The 21,291-nt window shown below is 49.7% G+C and overlaps 1 protein-coding gene across 1 annotated transcript in view; it reads right to left on the reverse strand.

The window, feature by feature from the left end:
- Nucleotides 1-2,922: 2,922 nt before the first annotated feature.
- lyve1b (lymphatic vessel endothelial hyaluronic receptor 1b) overlaps nt 2,923-21,291 on the reverse strand; it is a 68,142-nt gene continuing 49,773 nt past the window's right edge. Inside the window, exons 5-6 of the mRNA XM_034175900.1 lie at nt 9,653-9,728; nt 2,923-3,396 (exon numbers count right to left, since the gene is read on the reverse strand). Coding sequence (XP_034031791.1) covers nt 3,213-3,396; nt 9,653-9,728 — 260 coding nt within the window. The 3' untranslated portion in view covers nt 2,923-3,212. The remainder of the gene's footprint in view (nt 3,397-9,652; nt 9,729-21,291) is intronic.

Here is a 21,291-nt window from a genome sequence, read left to right on the forward strand (position 1 = left end):
AACCTACAAAACTGACAGCGGGTCAAATACTTATTTTCCCCACTGTGTATATATATATATATATATATATATATATATATATATATATACAAGGTCTGTTAGAAAAGTAACGGACCTTTTTATTTTTTGCAAAAACTATATGGATTTGAATCATGTGTGCTTGCATCAGCCAAGCTTGAACCTTCGTGTACATGCGTGAGTTTTTTCACACCTGTTGGTTGCGTCATTCGCCTGTGAGCAGGCTTTGAGTGAGCACTGGTCCTCCCCCCTCGTTGGATTTTCATTGTCAGGAAAATGTCTGAACGATTGGAGCAGCGCTGCATCAAATTTTTTCAGAAACTGTTAGAGACAGCCAGGTGGAAACCATTCGGAAAATTCAGATGGCTTTCGGTGAAGATTCTACGGGACATGTTGACATGCCCAGCTCTCCACAATTTCTCGGATACTCACTCAACTAAAAAGCCACCGAAAGCCGTCTGAATCTTCTGAATGGTGGAAGACATGTCCCGTGAGACTTCCAACACGGACTTGCTTTTGTTCTCTGCCACTGCGGCTTCATCCCGACGCGCGAATTCCGCCGCACGTCTTTCATTACAAAATTTTCTTTAACAGTGGAATGTGCCTAAAAATGGCTATGCCCACCTCTTCCGCAATTTCTCTGGGTCACACGATGTCCCGGATCAACACAGCCTTCACTTTGGAAATGATCTGGTCATTTCAGCCTGTCGATGGCCGCTCAGAGCGCGGCGCGCCCTCCGCCGCTGTGGGCCGTCTTTAATCCGGTTGTAATGCTCCTTAAGCCTTGTGACGCCCATAGAATCTTCACCGAAAGCCATCTGAATCTTCCGGATGGTTTCCACCTGGCATGACGCTACTGACAGGCGTGAAAAAACTCACGCATGCGCACGAAGGTTCAAGCTTGGCTGATGCAAGCGCACATGATTCAAATCCATATAGTTTTTGCAAAAAATAAAAAGGTCTGTTACTTTTCTAACAGACCTCGTATAAAACTGTATATGTTAGCAAGATATCTGGTTAGAATCTCTTAACCATCAATATCAATGTTCCAGGATTTTTTTGCTTGCCCCAAAACTGCACGTTCCAGTACAAAAGACACTATGTTGTTAATGCTTCTCAGTGTAAATATAAGGAAATTAAAGCTGATATTTTAAACTATATCGTCATATTAATTTATTAATATTAAATCCAAAGCCTTCAAAGTAACAAAACACAGATCTGGCCTTGTTGTTCCAGTACTTTTAAAGGGGTGTATATACAGTACATCAGATGGTAATCTCCAATTGTTGTGTGTTGGGGGGTTTGGCTGGACATTTGGGTGTTCTTTCCTTTTCTTTGCTCTCCAGGTGGTATGCAAACTGATTTATTGTCTGTGGAGAAGGTGCTGGCAGAAGAGTCCTTCACCCTCATCAACGTGATGTGCAGCACCTGTGGATGGTGCTCACGTGCAACCTTAAAGACTTTCAGCTGAAGCAGATAATGAGATGGCGTTCTGCATTTAAGCTATGTGTGATTCAAGCAGAATGGCCGGGAACTCGACCTTGTGATGTTCGTTTGTGAGACGCTGAGGACCGCGCCTGGGTTTGACACATCGTGCCTGTGAAGGAGGACGGGTGAGGGACACATGCTGTCAACACACATCAGAGGTGATTTGATTGTCTGAATAATTAACAGTAATTTGGTATTTTGTTACGCAGTATATGTGAATATTGATGAGAGTTGTGCAGCTTGCTTCTCACGGCCGTGGCGTGCGGACAGATGATTCCTCCACCTGTTGTGAGAAGCTGCTCATTTACATAAAGCTTAAATTCAGACCTGAATGTGTTGCTGATAGTGTGTGCCTTTGAAGGATATTAGTTGTAGCTGCTGACTTACCTCACCTTTTCTATCCTTCACAGAGTCGGTTTGTTGTGTCCACCTGGGGGGTGTTTGGCGGTGAACGTGGGTCCAGAGGCGCCGGGCTTCGATCCCTTTGGGCGCTGGAGAGCGCGCCGTCCTTCACTCCCCCAGACAGACGCGTTTTATGTTTGTACACCGAGTATTGCACAAAAGGGGGAAAATAAATTGTTTTGTTATTGGAACCGCTTTCTGGTTATTTTAGCGCTGGGTTCAGTCAGACGCAGGTCCGCTCCTCAACCCGCGTCGACACATAACACCAATAATAATATTAAAATTTCTGAAATCAAACATTTCCACTGAAGAACAGTGCTGGGCTTGTGAAAACCTTACTAATGCTTTAGCAAAACATGACTGTGTTCTCAAAAAGAAAAATTTGTATTATTTGATGGAAACTTCCATCCCAGTCTCACGTTTGGTTTTTTTTCATGCTCCCATCACGAAATGAGTCAAATTTTTGTGCTGTTTTTTTTTTTAAACTCACTATTACTAACCCTACTCCTTCCCCCAACCCTAACCATAACCACCCTGACTCCCCCCTCCCCGCTTCACTTTTAATTTCGTGCAGCCATCACGGAATGTATTAGAATGAATTTGTGCTGCCGTGACGAAAATGAGGTGCTTTTTGTCACAATATCACAAACCGATAGATTAATGTATATTTCTTGCTGCTGAATCACGACTTGCCGTGAGACCAGGTTGAAACTTCAGCACATTCAAAAGCAACACAAGAACATACACAAACAGCACATCTGTATAAATCAAAGAAATAGAGATGCTTTCTCTCTCATATTGGTAGTTTTATAGGAGAAAAACAATTTATATCAAATTTATTATAAATAGACGTCTTTTTTCTTCTGACAATCTCCATGTGCATCTGATGCTCAGTCGGGAAAAACATCCGATGTAAAACCATACGAAATCCACTGTCACAATGCCAAGCAAAAAGAAAAAATCAAAATAATTCTTTTTTTTTTTCAGTTTCTCCAAGTATAGCTATAAAACACTTCCCATACAACACGTTCAGCACTGAATGGGTCAACTAAATGTGCACTAGGGTTATTTTTCTGCTTCTCCCAGTTGCTTCCACAGCAAACTCAATACTGGTCTTCATTGAGTTTTGGCACAAGATCTACGGCTGGATGTTCTTCCTTCTGGCAGCTGTGCTCAGAGTGGCATATCTGTGGCACTTGCATGTGGTTTACAATTTAAAAATAACCAGAAAAGTGGCAAACTGCAATAAAAAATAAACATCAACACAAACCCCCCCCTGAGTTGTGAGACAGAAATCATACACTCTACTCCAAAGACACTGTTTTGACATCTGGATTCTCAAAAAGCAGAACATTATTGGAGAGCATTCTGTTTGTTTCTTCTTCAGCTCCATGATGGCTGTGAAGGTCTGTCTCAGCGTCACCTTGTTTCCACATTTCTGTCTCTATGTCATCCTGCTGTCCACCACACCAGGAGGAGAATATGTTCCTTTTCAAAAAAGATAAGTAAAATATGTAGAATTACACACAGAACAAATTGAAACTGCAAAAAAGATAAAAGAATTGTTGGAAAAAGCTTTATGTTTGTTGTGAAAGTGTAGGAACACGGACCCACAACAGGGGGCGCAAATGAACAGACAATGGAGGAGTCAAATAACACTGTTTTTACTGTTGTGAAACAGGCACAACAAACACAACCGATTACAATATTGAGACTGAGTTCAATTACAACGGTGTCGTGTGGGCAGGCTCGACGATAGGAGACGTCTGTCCAAGTCGAACCGGAACCAACCCGATTTCCTCTGCCACCGAACCCCGGGAATACTGGAGCCGCCAAGTCCCAAATTCCCAGGTGGCCACTGCCTCCGCTCGTCGGATCCGGTACTGCTGGCAAGGAACAGAAACAGTCAGGTGTGGATGCGGCTGCACCCAGCAACACGGAGGGTGGAGAGTCCACCTCCACCTCTCGTCAACAACAATCAAGAAGTGTAGGAAGGTGAGTACTTATCCAAATGTTGTCCGGTAGTCAGCTGTCCTACAAATAATCAACAAGAATTACAACTATAGTCACACGTATGTTTCGGCGGAGATTGTTACCTCTTTGATAAGGCGATATCTCAGCAAATGAGGTGGAGATGCCGTCCTGCTGATATACCTCCCTGTTGATTGGAATCAGCTGTCTCCAGTGATGGGTGACAGCTGTCATCCTGGCTGCTCCTGTAAGGCGGCAGCGCCCTCCGGTGCCTGGAGCCCGCACTCCAGGCAGGGCGCCCTCTAGTGGTGGTGGGCCAGCAGTACCTCCTCTTCAGCGGCCCACACAACAGGACCCCCCCCTCAACGGGTGCCTCCTGGCGCACGACCGGGTTTGTCTGGGTGGCGACGGTAGAAGTCGGCCAGGAGGGTCGGGTCCAGGATGAAGCCCTTCTTCACCCAGGAGCGTTCTTCGGGGCCGTACCCTTCCCAGTCCACCAGATACTGAAAACCCCGGCCCATGCGTCGGACGTCGAGGAGCCGGCGCATGGTCCAAGCCGGCTCTCGGTCGATGATCCGGGCAGGAGGTGGTGCCGGACCCGGAGTGCAGAGGGGTGAGGTGTGATGAGGTTTGATCCTGGAGACGTGGAATACTGGATGAATCCGCAGTGAGGCCGGAAGCTGGAGCCTCACTGCGGCGGGATTGATGACCTTGAGAATCTTGTACGGACCAATGTATCGTTCTTGTAGTTTTGGGGAGTCCACTTGTAGGGGAATGTCCTTGGTGGACAACCACACTTCCTGCCCAGGACGATACGTGGGAGCCGGGGCCCGCCGCCGGTCTGCATGGTTCTTCGCCCTCGTCCGGGCCCTTAACAAAGCAGAACGGGTGGCACGCCACACCCGACGGCACTTCCGTAGGTGGGCCTGGACCGAGGGCACACCGACCTCTCCCTCAACCACCGGAAACAACGGGGGCTGATACCCCAAGCACACCTCAAAAGGGGAGAGGCTGGTGGCTGATGACACTTGACTGTTGTGGGCGTACTCGATCCAGGCCAGGTGGGTACTCCAGGCCGTCGGGTGCGCGGCTGTCACACAGCGTAGGGTCTGCTCCATTTCTTGGTTGGCCCGTTCTGCTTGTCCGTTGGTCTGGGGGTGATACCCGGACGAGAGACTGACCGTGGCCCCCAGTTCCCGGCAAAAGCTCCTCCAAACGTGCGAGGAGAACTGGGGACCGCGATCGGAGACGATGTCTGATGGTATCCCATGCAGACGGACGACGTGGTGGACTAGGAGGTCCGCTGTCTCCTGGGCCGTTGGTAGCTTCGGGAGGGCCACGAAGTGGGCCGCCTTGGAGAATCGGTCCACTATCGTGAGGATGACGGTGTTTCCCTGGGACGGCGGGAGGCCCGTGACAAAATCCAGGCCGATGTGGGACCAGGGGCGATGAGGGACGGGCAGCGGCTGTAGCAAACCCGAGGTTTTGCGGTGATCGGCCTTGCCCCTGGCGCAGGTGGTACAGGCCTGGATGTAACCCCGGACGTCGGCCTCTAGGGACGCCCACCAGAAGCGCTGCCGGACGACTGCCATGGTCCTACGCACCCCAGGATGGCAGGAGAGCTTAGAACCGTGACAGAAGTCCAGGACTGCAGCCCTAGCTTCTGGTGGGACGTAGAGTTTGTTCTTCGGTCCGGTTCCGGGGTCCGGGTCTCGTGTCAGGGCCTCCCAGACGGTCTTCTCCACGTCCCAGGTGAGGGCGGCCACGATAGCGGACTCCGGGATGATGGGATCTGGGGGATCCGACGACTCCGTTTTGACCTCATCTTCATGTACCCGGGACAAAGCATCCGATCTTTGATTTTTGGTCCCGGGACGGTAGGTGATCCGGAAGTCAAAACGGCCGAAGAACAGTGACCAGCGGGCTTGCCTGGGATTCAGCCGCTTGGCGGTCCTGATATACTCCAGGTTCCGGTGGTCAGTGAAAACCGTGAATGGCACGGACGTTCCCTCCAGCAGATGTCTCCACTCCTCAAGAGCCTCTTTCACCGCAAGGAGCTCTCGATTGCCGACGTCATAGTTCCGTTCGGCTGGGGTCAACCTGCGGGAAAAATAGGCACACGGGTGAAGGACCTTATCGGTCTTCCCGCTCTGGGACAGCACGGCTCCTATCCCTGAGTCCGAGGCGTCCACTTCAACCACTAACTGGCGACTAGGATCGGGCTGCACCAAAACAGGTGCAGACGAGAAGCGCCGTTTCAACTCCTTGAACGCGGCTTCGCAACGACCCGACCAGGTGAAGGGGACTTTTGGTGAGGTCAGGGCTGTCAGGGGGCTAATTACCTGGCTATAGCCCTTAATGAACCTCCTGTAGAAATTAGCAAAGCCTAGGAACTGTTGCAACTTCCTACGGCTTGTGGGTTGGGGCCAGTCTCTCACCGCCGCAACCTTGGCCGGATCAGGAGCGACGGAGTTGGAGGAGATAATGAACCCCAAGAAGGACAAAGACGTGCGGTGGAACTCACACTTCTCGCCCTTCACAAACAGCCGGTTCTCCAACAACCGCTGCAGGACCTGACGTACATGCTGGACATGGGTCTCAGGGTCCGGAGAAAAGATGAGTATATCGTCTAGATATACGAAGACGAACCGGTGCAGGAAATCCCGCAAGACATCATTAACCAACGCTTGGAATGTTGCGGAAGCGTTTGTGAGACCGAACGGCATGACCAGGTACTCAAAGTGACCTAAGGGGGTGTTAAATGCCGTCTTCCACTCGTCTCCCTTCCGGATCCGAATCAGGTGGTACGCATTTCTAAGATCGAGCTTGGTGAAAACTTGGGCTCCATGCAGGGGTGTGAACACTGAATCCAACAGGGGTAACGGGTATCGGTTGCGAACCGTGATCTCGTTCAGCCCCCTATAATCAATGCATGGACGAAGTCCGCCGTCTTTTTTACCCACAAAAAAGAAACCTGCGCCCATCGGGGAGGTGGAATTCCGGATCAACCCGGCAGCTAACGAGTCGTGGATGTAGGTCTCCATTGATTCGCGCTCAGGCCGTGAGAGGTTGTACAGCCTACTGGACGGGAACTCACTGCCCGGAACCAAATCAATGGCACAATCATATGGACGGTGGGGGGGAAGAGTGAGAACCAGATCCTTGCTGAACACGTCAACAAGGTCATGGTACTCCACCGGCACCGTCCCTAGATTGGGCGGGACTCTGACCTCCTCCTTAGCTCGGGAGCCGGGAGGAACCGAGGAACCTAGACACACCCGATGGCAGGTCTCGCTCCACTGAACCACTACCCCGGACGGCCAATCAATCCGGGGATTGTGCTTCAACATCCAGGGAAATCCTAAAACCACACGGGAGGTGGCCTGAGTCACAAAAAACTCGATCACCTCCCGGTGATTTCCTGACACCACCAGAGTTACAGGTGGTGTCTTATGCGTGATCGGAGGGAGTAGGGAGCCATCTAGTGCCCGAACCTGTACAGGCGAGGTAAGCACCACCAGGGGGAGCCCTATCTCCCTGGCCCATCTGCTGTCCAACAGATTCCCCTCAGAGCCCGTGTCCACCAGTGCTGGGGCCTTCAGGGTTGAGTCCTCATAAAGGATCGTAACTGGGAGTCGTGTGGCAATGTGGGTGTGTCCCACATGAATGTCTCGGCCCACCCCTAGCCCAGTCTCTAGGGGCGGGCGTTGGAGTTTAACCGCTCGGGGCAGTCTCTCATATGGTGCTCTATTGAACCACAAACAAAACAAGCTCCGTGGGCCCGTCTCCTCTGTGCATCTGGTGCCCTAAATGTTGCCCTACTCGTGTCCATAGCTTCGTCAGCAGGGGGAGCTGTGGCCCCACGGAGCACAGGGGCCGTGGAGCGTGGGGAAGGCGGAGCGCGGTCGGAACCGGAAGGGAGAGGGACGGCGCGTGCCCGGCCACGCCCTTCGTCTCGTTCCCGCCGACGTTCTTCTAACCGGTTGTCTAACCGTATGACAAGATCGATGAGCCCATCTAAATCCCGCGGTTCGTCCTTAGCCACCAGGTGCTCCTTAAGAACCAAAGACAGTCCGTTTACAAAGGCGGCGCGGAGCGCAGTGCTATTCCAGCCGGACCTCGCAGCCGCGATGCGGAAGTCGACTGCATAGGCAGCTGCGCTCCAACGCCCCTGTCTCATTGACAGTAGCACGGTTGAAGCGGTTTCGCCTCTATTAGGGTGATCGAACACGGTTCTGAGCTCCCTTACAAACCCATCATATGTCAGAAGGAGCCGTGAATTCTGCTCCCAGAGCGCTGTAGCCCAAGCGCGTGACTCACCGCGAAGCAGGTTTATTACATAAGCTACTTTACTAGCATCAGTCGCGTACATGACGGGACGCTGTGCGAAGACGAGCGAGCACTGCATAAGAAAATCTGCGCACGTCTCCACACAGCCTCCGTACGGCTCTGGGGGGCTTATGTAAGCTTCAGGGGAAGGTGGGTGGGGTCGTTGAACGACCAGTGGAACATCGCTGTTACGCACAAGGTCTACGGGAGGGAGAGCCGCAGCGGCGCCCGGAGGGCGCGCTTCCACTTGTGCGGCGAGAGCCTCCACCCTGCGGTTCAGGAGGACGTTCTGCTCGGTCATTAAATCCATCCGAGTCGTGAAAGCGGTGAGGATCCGCTGCAACTCACCGATCACCCCTCCCGAGGACGCCTGCGCGTCCTGGTCTTCCATTGGCCGTTCAACAGCCGGTTGACGCCCCTCGGGATCCATGACGCTGGCCGAGATATCCTGTTGTGAAAGTGTAGGAACACGGACCCACAACAGGGGGCGCAAATGAACGGACAATGGAGGAGTCAAATAACACTGTTTTTACTGTTGTGAAACAGGCACAACAAACACAACCGATTACAATATTGAGACTGAGTTCAATTACAACGGTGTCGTGTGGGCAGGCTCGACGATAGGAGACGTCTGTCCAAGTCGAACCGGAACCAACCCGATTTCCTCTGCCACCGAACCCCGGGAATACTGGAGCCGCCAAGTCCCGAATTCCCAGGTGGCCACTGCCTCCGCTCGTCGGATCCGGTACTGCTGGCAAGGAACAGAAACAGTCAGGTGTGGATGCGGCTGCACCCAGCAACACGGAGGGTGGAGAGTCCACCTCCACCTCTCGTCAACAACAATCAAGAAGTGTAGGAAGGTGAGTACTTATCCAAATGTTGTCCGGTAGTCAGCTGTCCTACAAATAATCAACAAGAATTACAACTATAGTCACACGTATGTTTGGGCGGAGATTGTTACCTCTTTGATAAGGCGATATCTCGGCAAATGAGGTGGAGATGCCGTCCTGCTGATATACCTCCCTGTTGATTGGAATCAGCTGTCTCCAGTGATGGGTGACAGCTGTCATCCTGGCTGCTCCTGTAAGGCGGCAGCGCCCTCCGGTGCCTGGAGCCCGCACTCCAGGCAGGGCGCCCTCTAGTGGTGGTGGGCCAGCAGTACCTCCTCTTCAGCGGCCCACACAACAATGTTCCCATTTCATGTGTTGTTTTGTTGAATTGCGTACTGCTATAAATTCTCATTGGCTGGTTTTGCACGCAATAATTCAGAGATCAATGAAGACAAATGATGAAAATGTTCTCAAATTGCTCAGGAATGTCTAATCATTCAGCATCATCTGCCCAATTCAGTGAATTATACAGAGAGACAGATGTCAGTTTGAAAAGTACCACAAGAATCAATATAATGAAGAAGTTGGCTTACAAAGACAAACACAAGACTCACAGTTTGTAGAAGCACACAGCACCTGCTACTGTCACCAGCACCGTGACACCAAGGACGATCAGTGCTATTGGTACAGCTGTGGAAAACAACCCAGTTACTGATGAGGAAAACTGACTGCAGCACTGAAAGGTGTATTTCACTGAACATCATGCAGCATCAGTACAGGCAACCTCAACCTTCAGCAAAATAGTGGCATGAACGACTTCACACAGAAATCACAAGAGGAAGTCATACGTAGTGAAAAACACCATTAGAGACATATGTATAATTCTTCTACATTTATATTGTGGTGTGTAGAACGTGTAGGGTTTACATCAAACCTCTGATGCCTTTCATCTCTTTTTTCCATTTCAAAAATAAATAAATAAAAAATTCAGGCTAATCTCTTTTTAAATTTGTAATCTTTAAACTCAACCTAAAAACAAATCTCAAAAAAATGACAAAAAAAAAAACAAACAAAAATTTTTTTTTTAAAATAACGTGTTGCTTCATATATATATATATATATATATATATATATATAAAACATGTTTCTCTACATATAGAAGGTGTCGCTGCCAATACAATGTGTCATTGCATATATAACATGTCACTCCATATACAACATATTGTTGTGAATATAACATGTTGCTGCATATACAGTTGTATGTAATAGTTTGGGCACCCCTAATAATTTTCATGATTTTCCTTTATAAATCATTGGTTGTCTGGATCAGAAATTTCAGTTAAATATATCATATAGCAGATGAACACACTGATATTTGAGAAGTGAAATGAAGTTTCTAGTATTTACAGAAAGTGTGCAATAATTTTTTAAACAAAATTAGCAAGGTGCATAAATTTGGGCACCCCAACAGAAAAAATACATCAATATTTAGTAGATCGTCCTTTTGCAGAAATAACAGCCTCTAAATGCTTCCTATAGCTTCCAATGAGAGTATGGATTCTGGTTGAAGGTATTTTGGACCATTCGTCTTTCCAAAACATCTCCAGTTCAGACAGGTTTGTTGGTTTCTGAGCATGAACAGCCACTTAAAATCACACCACAGATTTTCAATAATATTCAGGTCTGGGGACTGAGCTGGCCATTCCAGAACATTGTACTTGCTCCTCTGCATGAATGCCTTAGTAGATTTAGAGCAGTGTTTAAGGTCATTGTCTTGTTGAAAGATCCAGCCCCAGCACCACTTCAACTTTGTCACTGATTCATGAACATTGTTCTCAAGAATCTGCTGATTTTGACAGGAATCCATGTGACCCTCAACTTGAACAAGATTCCCAGTACCTGCACTGGCCACACAGCCACACAGCATGATGGAACCACCTCTAAATTTTACTGTAGGTAGCAAGTGTTCTTGGAATACTGTGTTCTTTTTCTGCCATGCAAACCACTCCTTGTTATGTCCAAATAACTCAATCTTAGTTTCATCAGTCCACATCACCTTATTCCAAAATGAAGCTGGCTTGTCCAAATGTGCTTTAGCATACTTCAAGCGACTCTGTTTGTGGTGTGTATGCAGAAAAGGCTTCCTCTGCATTACAGCATCATACATCATCTCTTTGTGCAAAGTGTGCTCTATAGCTGAATGATGCACAGAGACACTTATCTGCAGCAAGATCATGTTGTAGGTCTTTGAAGCAGGTCTGTGGGTTGACTATGACTGTTCTCACCATCCTTTGCTTCAGCTTATCTGAGATTTTTCTTGGCCTGCCACTTCGGGCCTTAACTAGTACTGTGCCTGTGGTCTTCCATTTCCTCACTGTGTTCCTCACAGTGGAAACTCACAGCTGAAATCTCTGAGATAGCTTTATGTATCCTTCCCCTAAACCATGATGTTGAACAATCTTTGTTTTCAGGTCATTTGAGAGTTGTTTAGAGGCTCCCATATTGTCACTCATTAGAAGAGGGGAAACATTTGCAAATGCCCACCTTAAATACCCTTTCTCATGATTGGATTCACCTGTGTAAGGAGGTCAAGGGTCAGTGAGCTTACCAAACCAACTTTGTGTTCCAATAATTAGTGCTAAATGTATTCAAATTAATAAAATGACAAGGGTGCCAAAATCTATGCACTTGCCTAATTTTGATAAATAATTATTGCACACTTGCTGCAAATACTAGAAACTTCATTTCACTTCTCAAATATTAGTGTGTTCATCTGCTATATGATATATTTAACTGAAATTTCTGATCCAGACAACCAATGATTTATAAAGGAAAATCATGACAATTATTAGGGGTGCCCAAACTTTTGCATACAGCTGTATAACATGTCCCTGCCAACACAACGTGTCATTACATATATAACATGTCACTGCATATATGACATGCCACTGCATATACAATTTATTGCTGCATATATAACCCTTGAACCCTTGTGCGCATGCATGAATTTTTTCATGCCTGTCGGTGACGTCATTTGCCTGTGAGCACACCTTGTGGAAGGAGTGTCCAGCCCCCTCGTCGGATTTTTATTGTCTGAGAAGTTGCTGAGAGACTGGCGCTGTGCTTGATCAAAACTTTTTCAAAAACTGTGAGGCACATCCGAGTGGACACCATTCGAGAAATTCAGCTGGTTTTCGGTGTAAATTTTAACGGCTGATGAGAGATTTTGGATTGTTTCTATCACTGTAAGGACTTCCCATGGAGCGGGACGTCGCGCAGCGCTCCGAGGCGACGTCATCATCCTGTTTCAAGCTGAAAACCTCCAAATTTAAGCCTCTGTTGACCCAGGACGTCGTGAGAGAACAGAGAACTTTCAGAAGAGGTCGGAATCAGCAGTTTATCCGGACATTCCACTGTTAAAGGAGATTTTTTTAATGAAAGACGTGCGGACAGATTGGCGCGTCGGCTCGCAAAAACACCTCCATGTTGATAACCATTTGTAAAATCCAGGCGGCTTTTGTTGGCTTTCAGTTGAGTGAGTATCTGAGAAATTGTTTAACAGCAGGGCATGTTCCAACTTGTCCTTAAGATTTCCAACGGAGGTGTTTTTCCTGTGGCGGGCGCGCCGCGTCGGCTTGCACGCCCGCCACAGAAAAAGCCATATGGTTTTTTAAAAAAATAATAAGGTCGGATACTTTTCTCACAGACCTCGTACATAACATGTCACTGCATATATAACATGTCACTGCATATATGACATGCCACTGCATATACAATTTATTGCTGCATATATAACATGTTGCAGCATATATAACATGTCCCTGGCAACACAACGTGTCATTACATATATAACATGTCCCTGCCAACACAATGTGTCATTACATATATAACATGTCCCTGCCAACACAATGTGTCATTACATATATAACATGTCCCTGCCAACACAACGTGTCATTACATATATAACATGTCCCTGCCAACACAATGTGTCATTACATATATAACATGTCCCTGCCAACACAACGTGTCATTACATATATAACATGTCACAGAGTGTGCGAACTCACACTCATCTGGACTGTCTCTGTTCTCTGCCAGCAGTACCGGGTCTGACTGCTGAAGACAGCGGCCACCTGGGGCGCAGGGCTTGGCGGCTCCGGTGTTCTTCAGCTCCGTTGGTGGTGGAAGCTGTGTGGGGATCCAGCTCTTCTCTCTCCAGGCGTCTTCTATCATCGAGCCTGCCCACACGTCACCTGGTGTATGATTGACAGTCCACCATATTGTTATTGTCTGTACATTGTTGTGCGATTCACAACATTAAATTGTTACTTTTTGGCTTATCCATTGTCCGTTCATTAACGCCCCCTGTTGTGGGTCCGTGTCACGTCACTTTCACAACAGGATTTCTCGGCCAGCGTCATGGATCCCAAGGGGCGTCAACCATCGCTTGAACAGCCAATGGGAGAGCGAGGTACACAGGCAGGAGGCGTGTTGGGTGAGCTGCAGCACATCTTAACCGCCTTTGCCGCTCGGTTGGACTTAGTTACCGAGCAGAGCAGTGTTCTCAATCGCAGGATAGAGGCTCTCACCGCCCAGGTGGAAGCGCATGCTCAGGGCGCTGCTGCAGCACCTCCTCCTGCTGACCGTGTGCCAGAAACAGACATTCCGCTGGTCATTCAACGACCCCCCCCACCTTCCCCTGAAGCATACATAAGCCCTCCGGAGCTGTACAGAGGCTGTGTGGAGACGTGCGCGGACTTCTTGATGCAGTGCTCGCTCGTCTTTTCACAGCGTCCCGTCATGTACGCGTCAGACGCCAGCCGGGTGGCTTACGTTATAAACTTGCTTCGAGGAGAGGCACGCGCCTGGGCTACGGCGCTTTGGGAGCAGAATTCACGGCTCCTAACGGTTTATACTGAGTTTGTGAGGGAGTTCCGACAGGTGTTCGACCACCCTCATAGAGGCGAGACCGCTTCAAGTGTGCTGCTGTCGATAAGACAGGGGCGTCGGAGCGCAGCAAAGTATGCAGTCGACTTCCGCATCGCGGCAGCGCGAGCCGGCTGGAATGCTGTTGCGCTCCGCACCGCCTTTGTAAACAGACTGTCTCTGGTCCTCAAGGAGCACCTGGTGGCGAAGGACGAGCCGCGGGATTTAGATGGGCTTATCGACCTGGTTATACGGTTAGACAACCGATTAACAGAACACCGACGGGAGCGAGACGAAAGGCGTGGTCAGGCACAAGCCGTCCCTCTTCCTCCCGGGTCTGAAAGGGAGCCGACTTCCCCACGCTCCACTGCCAGGGCTCTCCACGTGACAACAGCTCCCCCTGCTGACGTTGCTATGGAAACGAGCAGGGCCAAAAAACGATCAGATCAGAGACAAAGGAGGCTGATCCGTGGAGAGTGTTTTCTCTGCAGCTCTACTGAGCACACACAGAGAGAATGCCCCAAACGATCAAAACAGCAGCACTCGTCCTTAGAGACTGGGCTAAGGGTGGGTCACAATACCCACGCGGGGAGACCCCGTAAATCTGCACGAATCCCAGTCATGATCCTGAGTGAGGATTTAACCCTTCACGCCCCAGCACTGGTGGACACGGGGTCGGAGGGAAATCTGCTGGATAGCAGATGGGCAAAGGAGGTTGGGCTCCCTCTAGTGGCCTTACCGTCACCATTGTCGGTGCGGGCACTAGATGGCACCCTTCTTCCACTAATCACACACCAGACTCAGCCAGTGACATTGGTGGTGTCTGGGAATCATAGGGAGGAGATTGTGTTTTATGTAACACCTTCTACCTCCCGAGTGATTTTGGGTTTTCCATGGGTGTTAAAACACAATCCCCGGATTGATTGGCCGTCTGGGGTTGTGGTTTAGTGGAGCGAAACCTGCCACCGGGAGTGTTTAGGATCCTCGGTTCCACCCGGTGTGACAGCTAAGGAGGAGGTTTTAGTCCCCCCCAATCTGGCGGCGGTGCCAGCCGAGTACCACGACCTTGCTGACGTCTTCAGCAAGGATCTGGCACTCACGCTGCCCCCGCACCGTCCATACGATTGTGCCATTGATTTGATACCGGGCGCTGAGTACCCGTCCAGCAGGCTGTACAACCTCTCATGTCCGGAACGTGAATCAATGGAGACCTACATCCGGGACTCGTTAGCTGCCAGGTTGATCCGGAGCTCCACCTCCCCGATGGGTGCTGGTTTCTTTTTTGTGGGCAAGAAGGACGGCGGACTCCGTCCATGCATTGATTACAGAGGGCTGAACGAGATCACGGTTCGAAACCGATACCCGTTACCTCTGTTGGATTCAGTGTTCACGCCCCTGCATGGAGCCCAAATTTTCACGAAAGTGGATCTTAGGAATGCTTATCACCTGGTTCGGATCCGGGAGGGAGACGAGTGGAAGACGGCATTTAACACCCCGTTAGGTCACTTTGAGTACCTGGTCATGCCGTTCGGCCTCACCAATGCGCCCGCGACGTTCCAAGCATTGGTTAATGACGTCTTGCGGGACTTCCTGCATCAGTTTGTCTTCGTATATCTAGACGATATACTAATTTTTTCTCTGGATCCTGAGACCCATGTTAAGCATGTACGTCAGGTCCTACAGCGGTTGTTGGAGAACTGGCTGTTTGTGAAGGGCGAGAAGTGTGAGTTCCACCGCACTTCTTTGTCCTTCTTGGGGTTCATAATCTCCTCCAACTCTGTCGCCCCTGATCCGGCCAAGGTTGCGGCGGTGAGAGATTGGCCCCAACCAACGAACCGTAGGAAACTACAACAGTTCCTCGGTTTTGCAAATTTCTACCGGAGGTTCATCAAGGGCTACAGTCAGGTAGTTAGCCCCCTGACAGCCCTGGCCTCCACAAAAGTCCCCTTCACCTGGTCGGATCGGTGCGAAGCCGCGTTTAGGGAGTTGAAACGCCGGTTCTCAACTGCACCGGTTCTGGTGCAGCCCGATCCCAAGCACCAGTTTGTTGTTGAAGTGGATGCCTCTGACTCAGGGATAGGAGCCGTGCTATCCCAGAGCGGGGAGTCCGACAAGGTTCTCCATCCATGTGCCTACTTTTCCCGCAGGTTGACCCCAGCTGAACGGAACTATGACGTCGGCAATCGGGAACTTCTTGCGGTGAAGGAGGCTCTTGAAGAGTGGAAACACCTGTTGGAGGGAGCATCGGTACCATTTACAGTTTTCATGGACCATCGGAACCTGGAGTACATCCGGACCGCGAAGCGTCTGAACCCCAGGCAAGTCCGCTGGTCGCTGTTCTTCGGGCGTTTTGACTTCCGGATCACCTACCGCCCCGGGACAAAGAACCAACGATCTGATGCCCTGTCCCGGGTGCACGAAGAGGAGGTCAAGACCGAGCTGTCAGACCCCCCTGACACCATCATCCCCGAGTCCACTGTTGTGGCCGCCCTTACCTGGGACGTGGAGAAGACCGTCCGGGAGGCCCTGACACGGAGCTCGGACCCGGGGACCGGTCCGAAGAACAAACTGTACGTCCCACCAGAGGCCAGGGCTGCGGTCCTTGACTTCTGGCACGGTTCCAAGCTCTCCTGTCACCCAGGGGTGCGAAGAACCGTGGCAGTGGTCCAGCAGCGCTTCTGGTGGGCGTCTATGGAAGCCAACATCCGGGAGTATGTCCAGGCCTGCACCCCCTGCGCCAGGGGCAAAGCTGACCATCATAAGGCCCAAGGCCTCCTCCAGCCTCTGCCAGTGCCTCGTCGCCCCTGGTCTCATATCGGCCTGGACTTTGTCACGGGCCTCCCACCGTCCCAGTTAAACACCACCATCCTAACGATAGTAGACCGGTTTTCCAAGGCGGCCCACTTCGTGGCCCTCCCGAAGCTCCCGACGGCCCAGGAGACTGCAGACCTCCTGGTCCACCACGTCGTGCATCTGAATGGGATTCCATCAGACATTGTCTCGGATTATGGTCCTCAGTTCTCCTCCCAGGTCTGGAGGAGTTTCTGTAGGGAACTGGGGGCCACCGTCAGTCTCTCGTCTGGGTACCACCCCCAGACGAACGGGCAGGCAGAGCGGACAAACCAGGAACTGGAGCAGGCCCTCCGTTGCGTGACCTCCGCGCACCCGACGGCCTGGAGTGACCATCTGGCCTGGATCAAGTACGCTCATAACAGCCAAGTCTTGTCTGCCACCGGCCTCTCCCCATTTGAAGTGTGTTTGGGGTACCAGCCCCCATTGTTCCCGCTAGTGGAGGGAGAGGTCGGGGTGCCCTCGGTCCAGGCCCATCTGAGAAGGTGCCGTCGGGTGTGTCGTACCGCCCGCTCTGCCCTGCTCAAAGCCCGGACGAGAGCCAAGAACCATGCAGACCGCCGGCGTGCCCCGGCCCCTGCGTACCAGCCTGGGCAGGAGGTTTGGCTTTCTACAAAGGACATTCCCCTGCAAGTGGAATCCCAAAAGTTGAAGGACAGATACATCGGACCTTTCCCTATCCTCAAGGTCCTCAGTCCAGCCGCAGTGAAGCTGAAGCTGCCAGCTTCACTGCGGATCCACCCGGTTTTCCATGTGTCCCACATCAAACCTCATCACGTGTCACCCCTCTGTACCCCCGGACCGGCGCCGCCTCCTGCCCGGATCATCGACGGGGAGCCGGCTTGGACCGTGCACCGGCTCCTGGATGTCCGTCGGAAGGGCCGGGGGTTCCAGTATTTGGTGGACTGGGAGGGGTATGGACCCGAAGAACACTCCTGGGTGAAGAGGTGCTTCATCCTGGACCCGGCCTTCCTGGCTGACTTCTACCGGCGGCACCCGGATAAGCCTGGTCGGGCGCCAGGAGGTGCCCGTTGAGGGGGGGGTCCTGTTGTGTGGGCCGCTGAAGAGGAGGTACTGCTGGCCCACCACCACAAGATGGCGCCCTGCTTGAAGTGCAGGCTTCAAGCACGAGAGGGCGTTGGCTTTGCTGGAGGTGACAGCTGCCATCAATCAACACAAGCTGTCACCCATCACCACCACTACAAAGACCGGACTGCAACTCCACCTCCTTGCCGAGAAATCAACTACCATTCAGGTAAATTCTCTGCTGACTAACACTGTGTGTGTAATAATTTGAACTTCTATTGCAGCCGTTTTCCTGGAGTGTTGCCTTATCTGGAGGATTGGCGTTTGGTGTGACAGCGACGGCTTCGCCTCACACCCCAACTCAGATAAGTGGTTGACCAGGAGCTGCACGAGTGTGTGTGATTGGAGGTGGAGGTTTTCCCTCCTTTACTTAATACAGACTGTGGGATTACTGAGTGTGCGAACTCACAGTCATCTGGACTGTCTCTGTTCTCTGCCAGCAGTACCGGGTCTGACTGCTGAAGACAGCGGCCACCTGGGGCGCAGGGCTTGGCGGCTCCGGTGTTCTTCAGCTCCGTTGGTGGTGGAAGCTGTGTGGGGATCCAGCTCTTCTCTCTCCAGGCGTCTTCTATCGTCGAGCCTGCCCACACGTCACCTGGTGTATGATTGACAGTCCACCATATTGTTATTGTCTGTACGTTGTTGTGCGATTCACAACATTAAATTGTTACTTTTTGGCTTATCCATTGTCCGTTCATTAACGCCCCCTGTTGTGGGTCCGTGTCACGTCACTTTCACAACATATAACATGTCACTGCCTACATAACATGTCTCACTGTATACATAACATGTCACTTCATATATAACATCTCTGCCTATATACCATGTCGCTGCATATATAACATGCCACTGCCTATACAATGTGTCCTTGCCAATATAACATGTCCTTGCCCATACAACATGCCGCTGCATATACAATGTACCACTGCCTATATAACATGTCCCTGCTTATATAACACGTTGCTGCATATATAATTTGGCAGCATATATATAACGTGTCGCTGCATATGTCAGCTTGGGACTCCGGCAAGGGCGGTCGCATCTCCTCCTCTCTCCTCTATCTCTGCTCCAACCTTCAAGTCCCCTACTTCACCAGACTGTGAATTCTTCAAACAATATTGGATTTACCATGGAATTGATCAGCTGGTCTCTGAACGGTATTGACACCATTTTTTCAACAAGGAGATCAGGGCCCCTGCATACCCAGATGGAACCTACCCTGCGGGCTATGTTCTTGATGCCTGGGAGACGTGGCATGTCGCATGCTTTGCACCATTCTCTGTGGAGGACGTCGAGGATTTATTTATATTTGGTTTCATTGTAGGATGGCTGGTACTTGGTTTATGTGCTGCCCTGACCTACCAGACAATTGGCAAGACGGCTGCCACCAGAACCACAACCCCTCACCTGTCTGTCATGTTTAATGCTTTGGGCAAGGGATACATTCTCAGACTGCGTTAACCCTTCAACTCAGACGCAAAATGGATAACATCTTGGAGCAAATACACACCTTACAAAGAAAGATGTCGGAGACCAGGGAATATTCATAATTTGGTTCTGGTTGTTCATGTGAAGCTGTAAAAGTGTTTTTCACTGCTCAACTGTAAACATGGCAGGCTTATCAGCCTCTGAAGGACAAAACGCCCCAATGTTTTCCTCCAGAAGAATTTCTACGGCCTTGGTGAACATTCGGCTGCCTCCATATCTTCTCTAACTTCAGTACACATGGACAGAAACTGACTCACATGTGGACAGAGACTGAAAGCATGCTCCACCTCCCCCCCCCCCCCCCATCCCCATCACACACCCCATCCTGGTCCCCGCTCATGCCACTCCTTTCCCCCTCCGGGGGCTGCACAATTTTAGCTGCGGTAGGTCCCCATTCCCCCCAAGCTGGTGGCGTGCGACTACATATTGCTGTGGCTCCTCCACACTCACATCGCCTCAATTTGGAAAACAGACTGTTTCAAGTTTAGTGCACATAAACAATGTCAAATGTATATGTTTTGTCTTAATTCTGATGTGTGCCATTATTATGGTAAACAAGTAATAACTGTGGATTCATTGCTGTATCTTGTCTGTGGCAATTTGAGTGTGGACGTAATCTCGTTGTTGTTGCACTTGTAATGACAATGACAATAAATCTCATCCATGTAACATGTTAGCTAGACAGATAACTTTATTGATCCTCGATATGTTGCTGCATGTATTACATGTTGCTGCATATATATGTCCCTGCCTGTACAACATGTCACTGCATACACAACAGGTCCCTGCCTATACAACATGTCACTGTATATGTAACATGTCCCTGCATATACGTGTCGCCACCTATATAACATGTCCCTGTGTATACATGTCACTGCATATATAACATGTTGCTGCATATCTAACATTTCACTGCAACGTATGTTGCTGCCTATACAATGTGCCACTGCATATATAACATGTCCCTGCCTATATAACATGTCGCTGCATATACAGTGTATCCGTGCAAAGTACTCACAGTGCTTCACGTTTTCACATTTTACAGCCTTATTCTAAAAATGGATGAAATTCATTTTCTTCCTCAACATTCGAGGCACAACACCCCATAATAACAATGTGAAAATATTTTTTTTACAGCCCCAATTCCAATGAAGCTAGGACGTTGTGTGAATTCAAAATACAAACAAAATATAATGATATGCAAATCCTCTTCAACCTATATTCGACTGAATACACCACAAAGACAAGATATTTAATGTTCAAACTGATAGACTTTATTCTTTTGTGCAAATATCTGCTCATTTTGAAATGGATGCCTGCAACACCTTTCAAAAAAGCTGGGACAGTGGCACCGAAAGACTGGATAAGTTGATGAATGCTCAAAGAACACCTATTTGGAACATTCCACAGCTGAACAGGTTAATTGGAAACAGGTGAGTGTCATGACTGGGTATAAAAGGAGCATCCCCAAAAGGCTCATCCATTCACAAGCCAAAATGGGATGAGGATCACCACTTTGTGAACAACTGCATGAAAAAAATAGTCCAACAGTTTAAGAACAATGTTTCTCAGCCCATGAATTTAGGGATTTCATCATCTACAGTCCATAATATAATCAGAAGATTCCGAGAATCTGGAGGACATTCTACATGTAAGCAGCAAGACCAAAAACCAACATTGAATCCCCATGACCTTCGATCCCTCAGTGCACTGCATTAAAAACCGACATCATTGTGGAAAGGATCTTACCGCGTGGGCTCAGGAACACTTCAGAAAACCATTGTCAGTTAACACACTTCATCGCTACATCTACAAGTGCAAGTTAAAACTCTACTATGCAAAGCGAAAGCCACACATCAACAACATCCACAAACGCGGCCACATTCCTTGGGCCCAAGATCAT

The sequence above is a fragment of the Thalassophryne amazonica genome, chromosome 8, assembly GCF_902500255.1.
Source record: "Thalassophryne amazonica chromosome 8, fThaAma1.1, whole genome shotgun sequence".
Classification (NCBI taxonomy): domain Eukaryota; kingdom Metazoa; phylum Chordata; class Actinopteri; order Batrachoidiformes; family Batrachoididae; genus Thalassophryne; species Thalassophryne amazonica.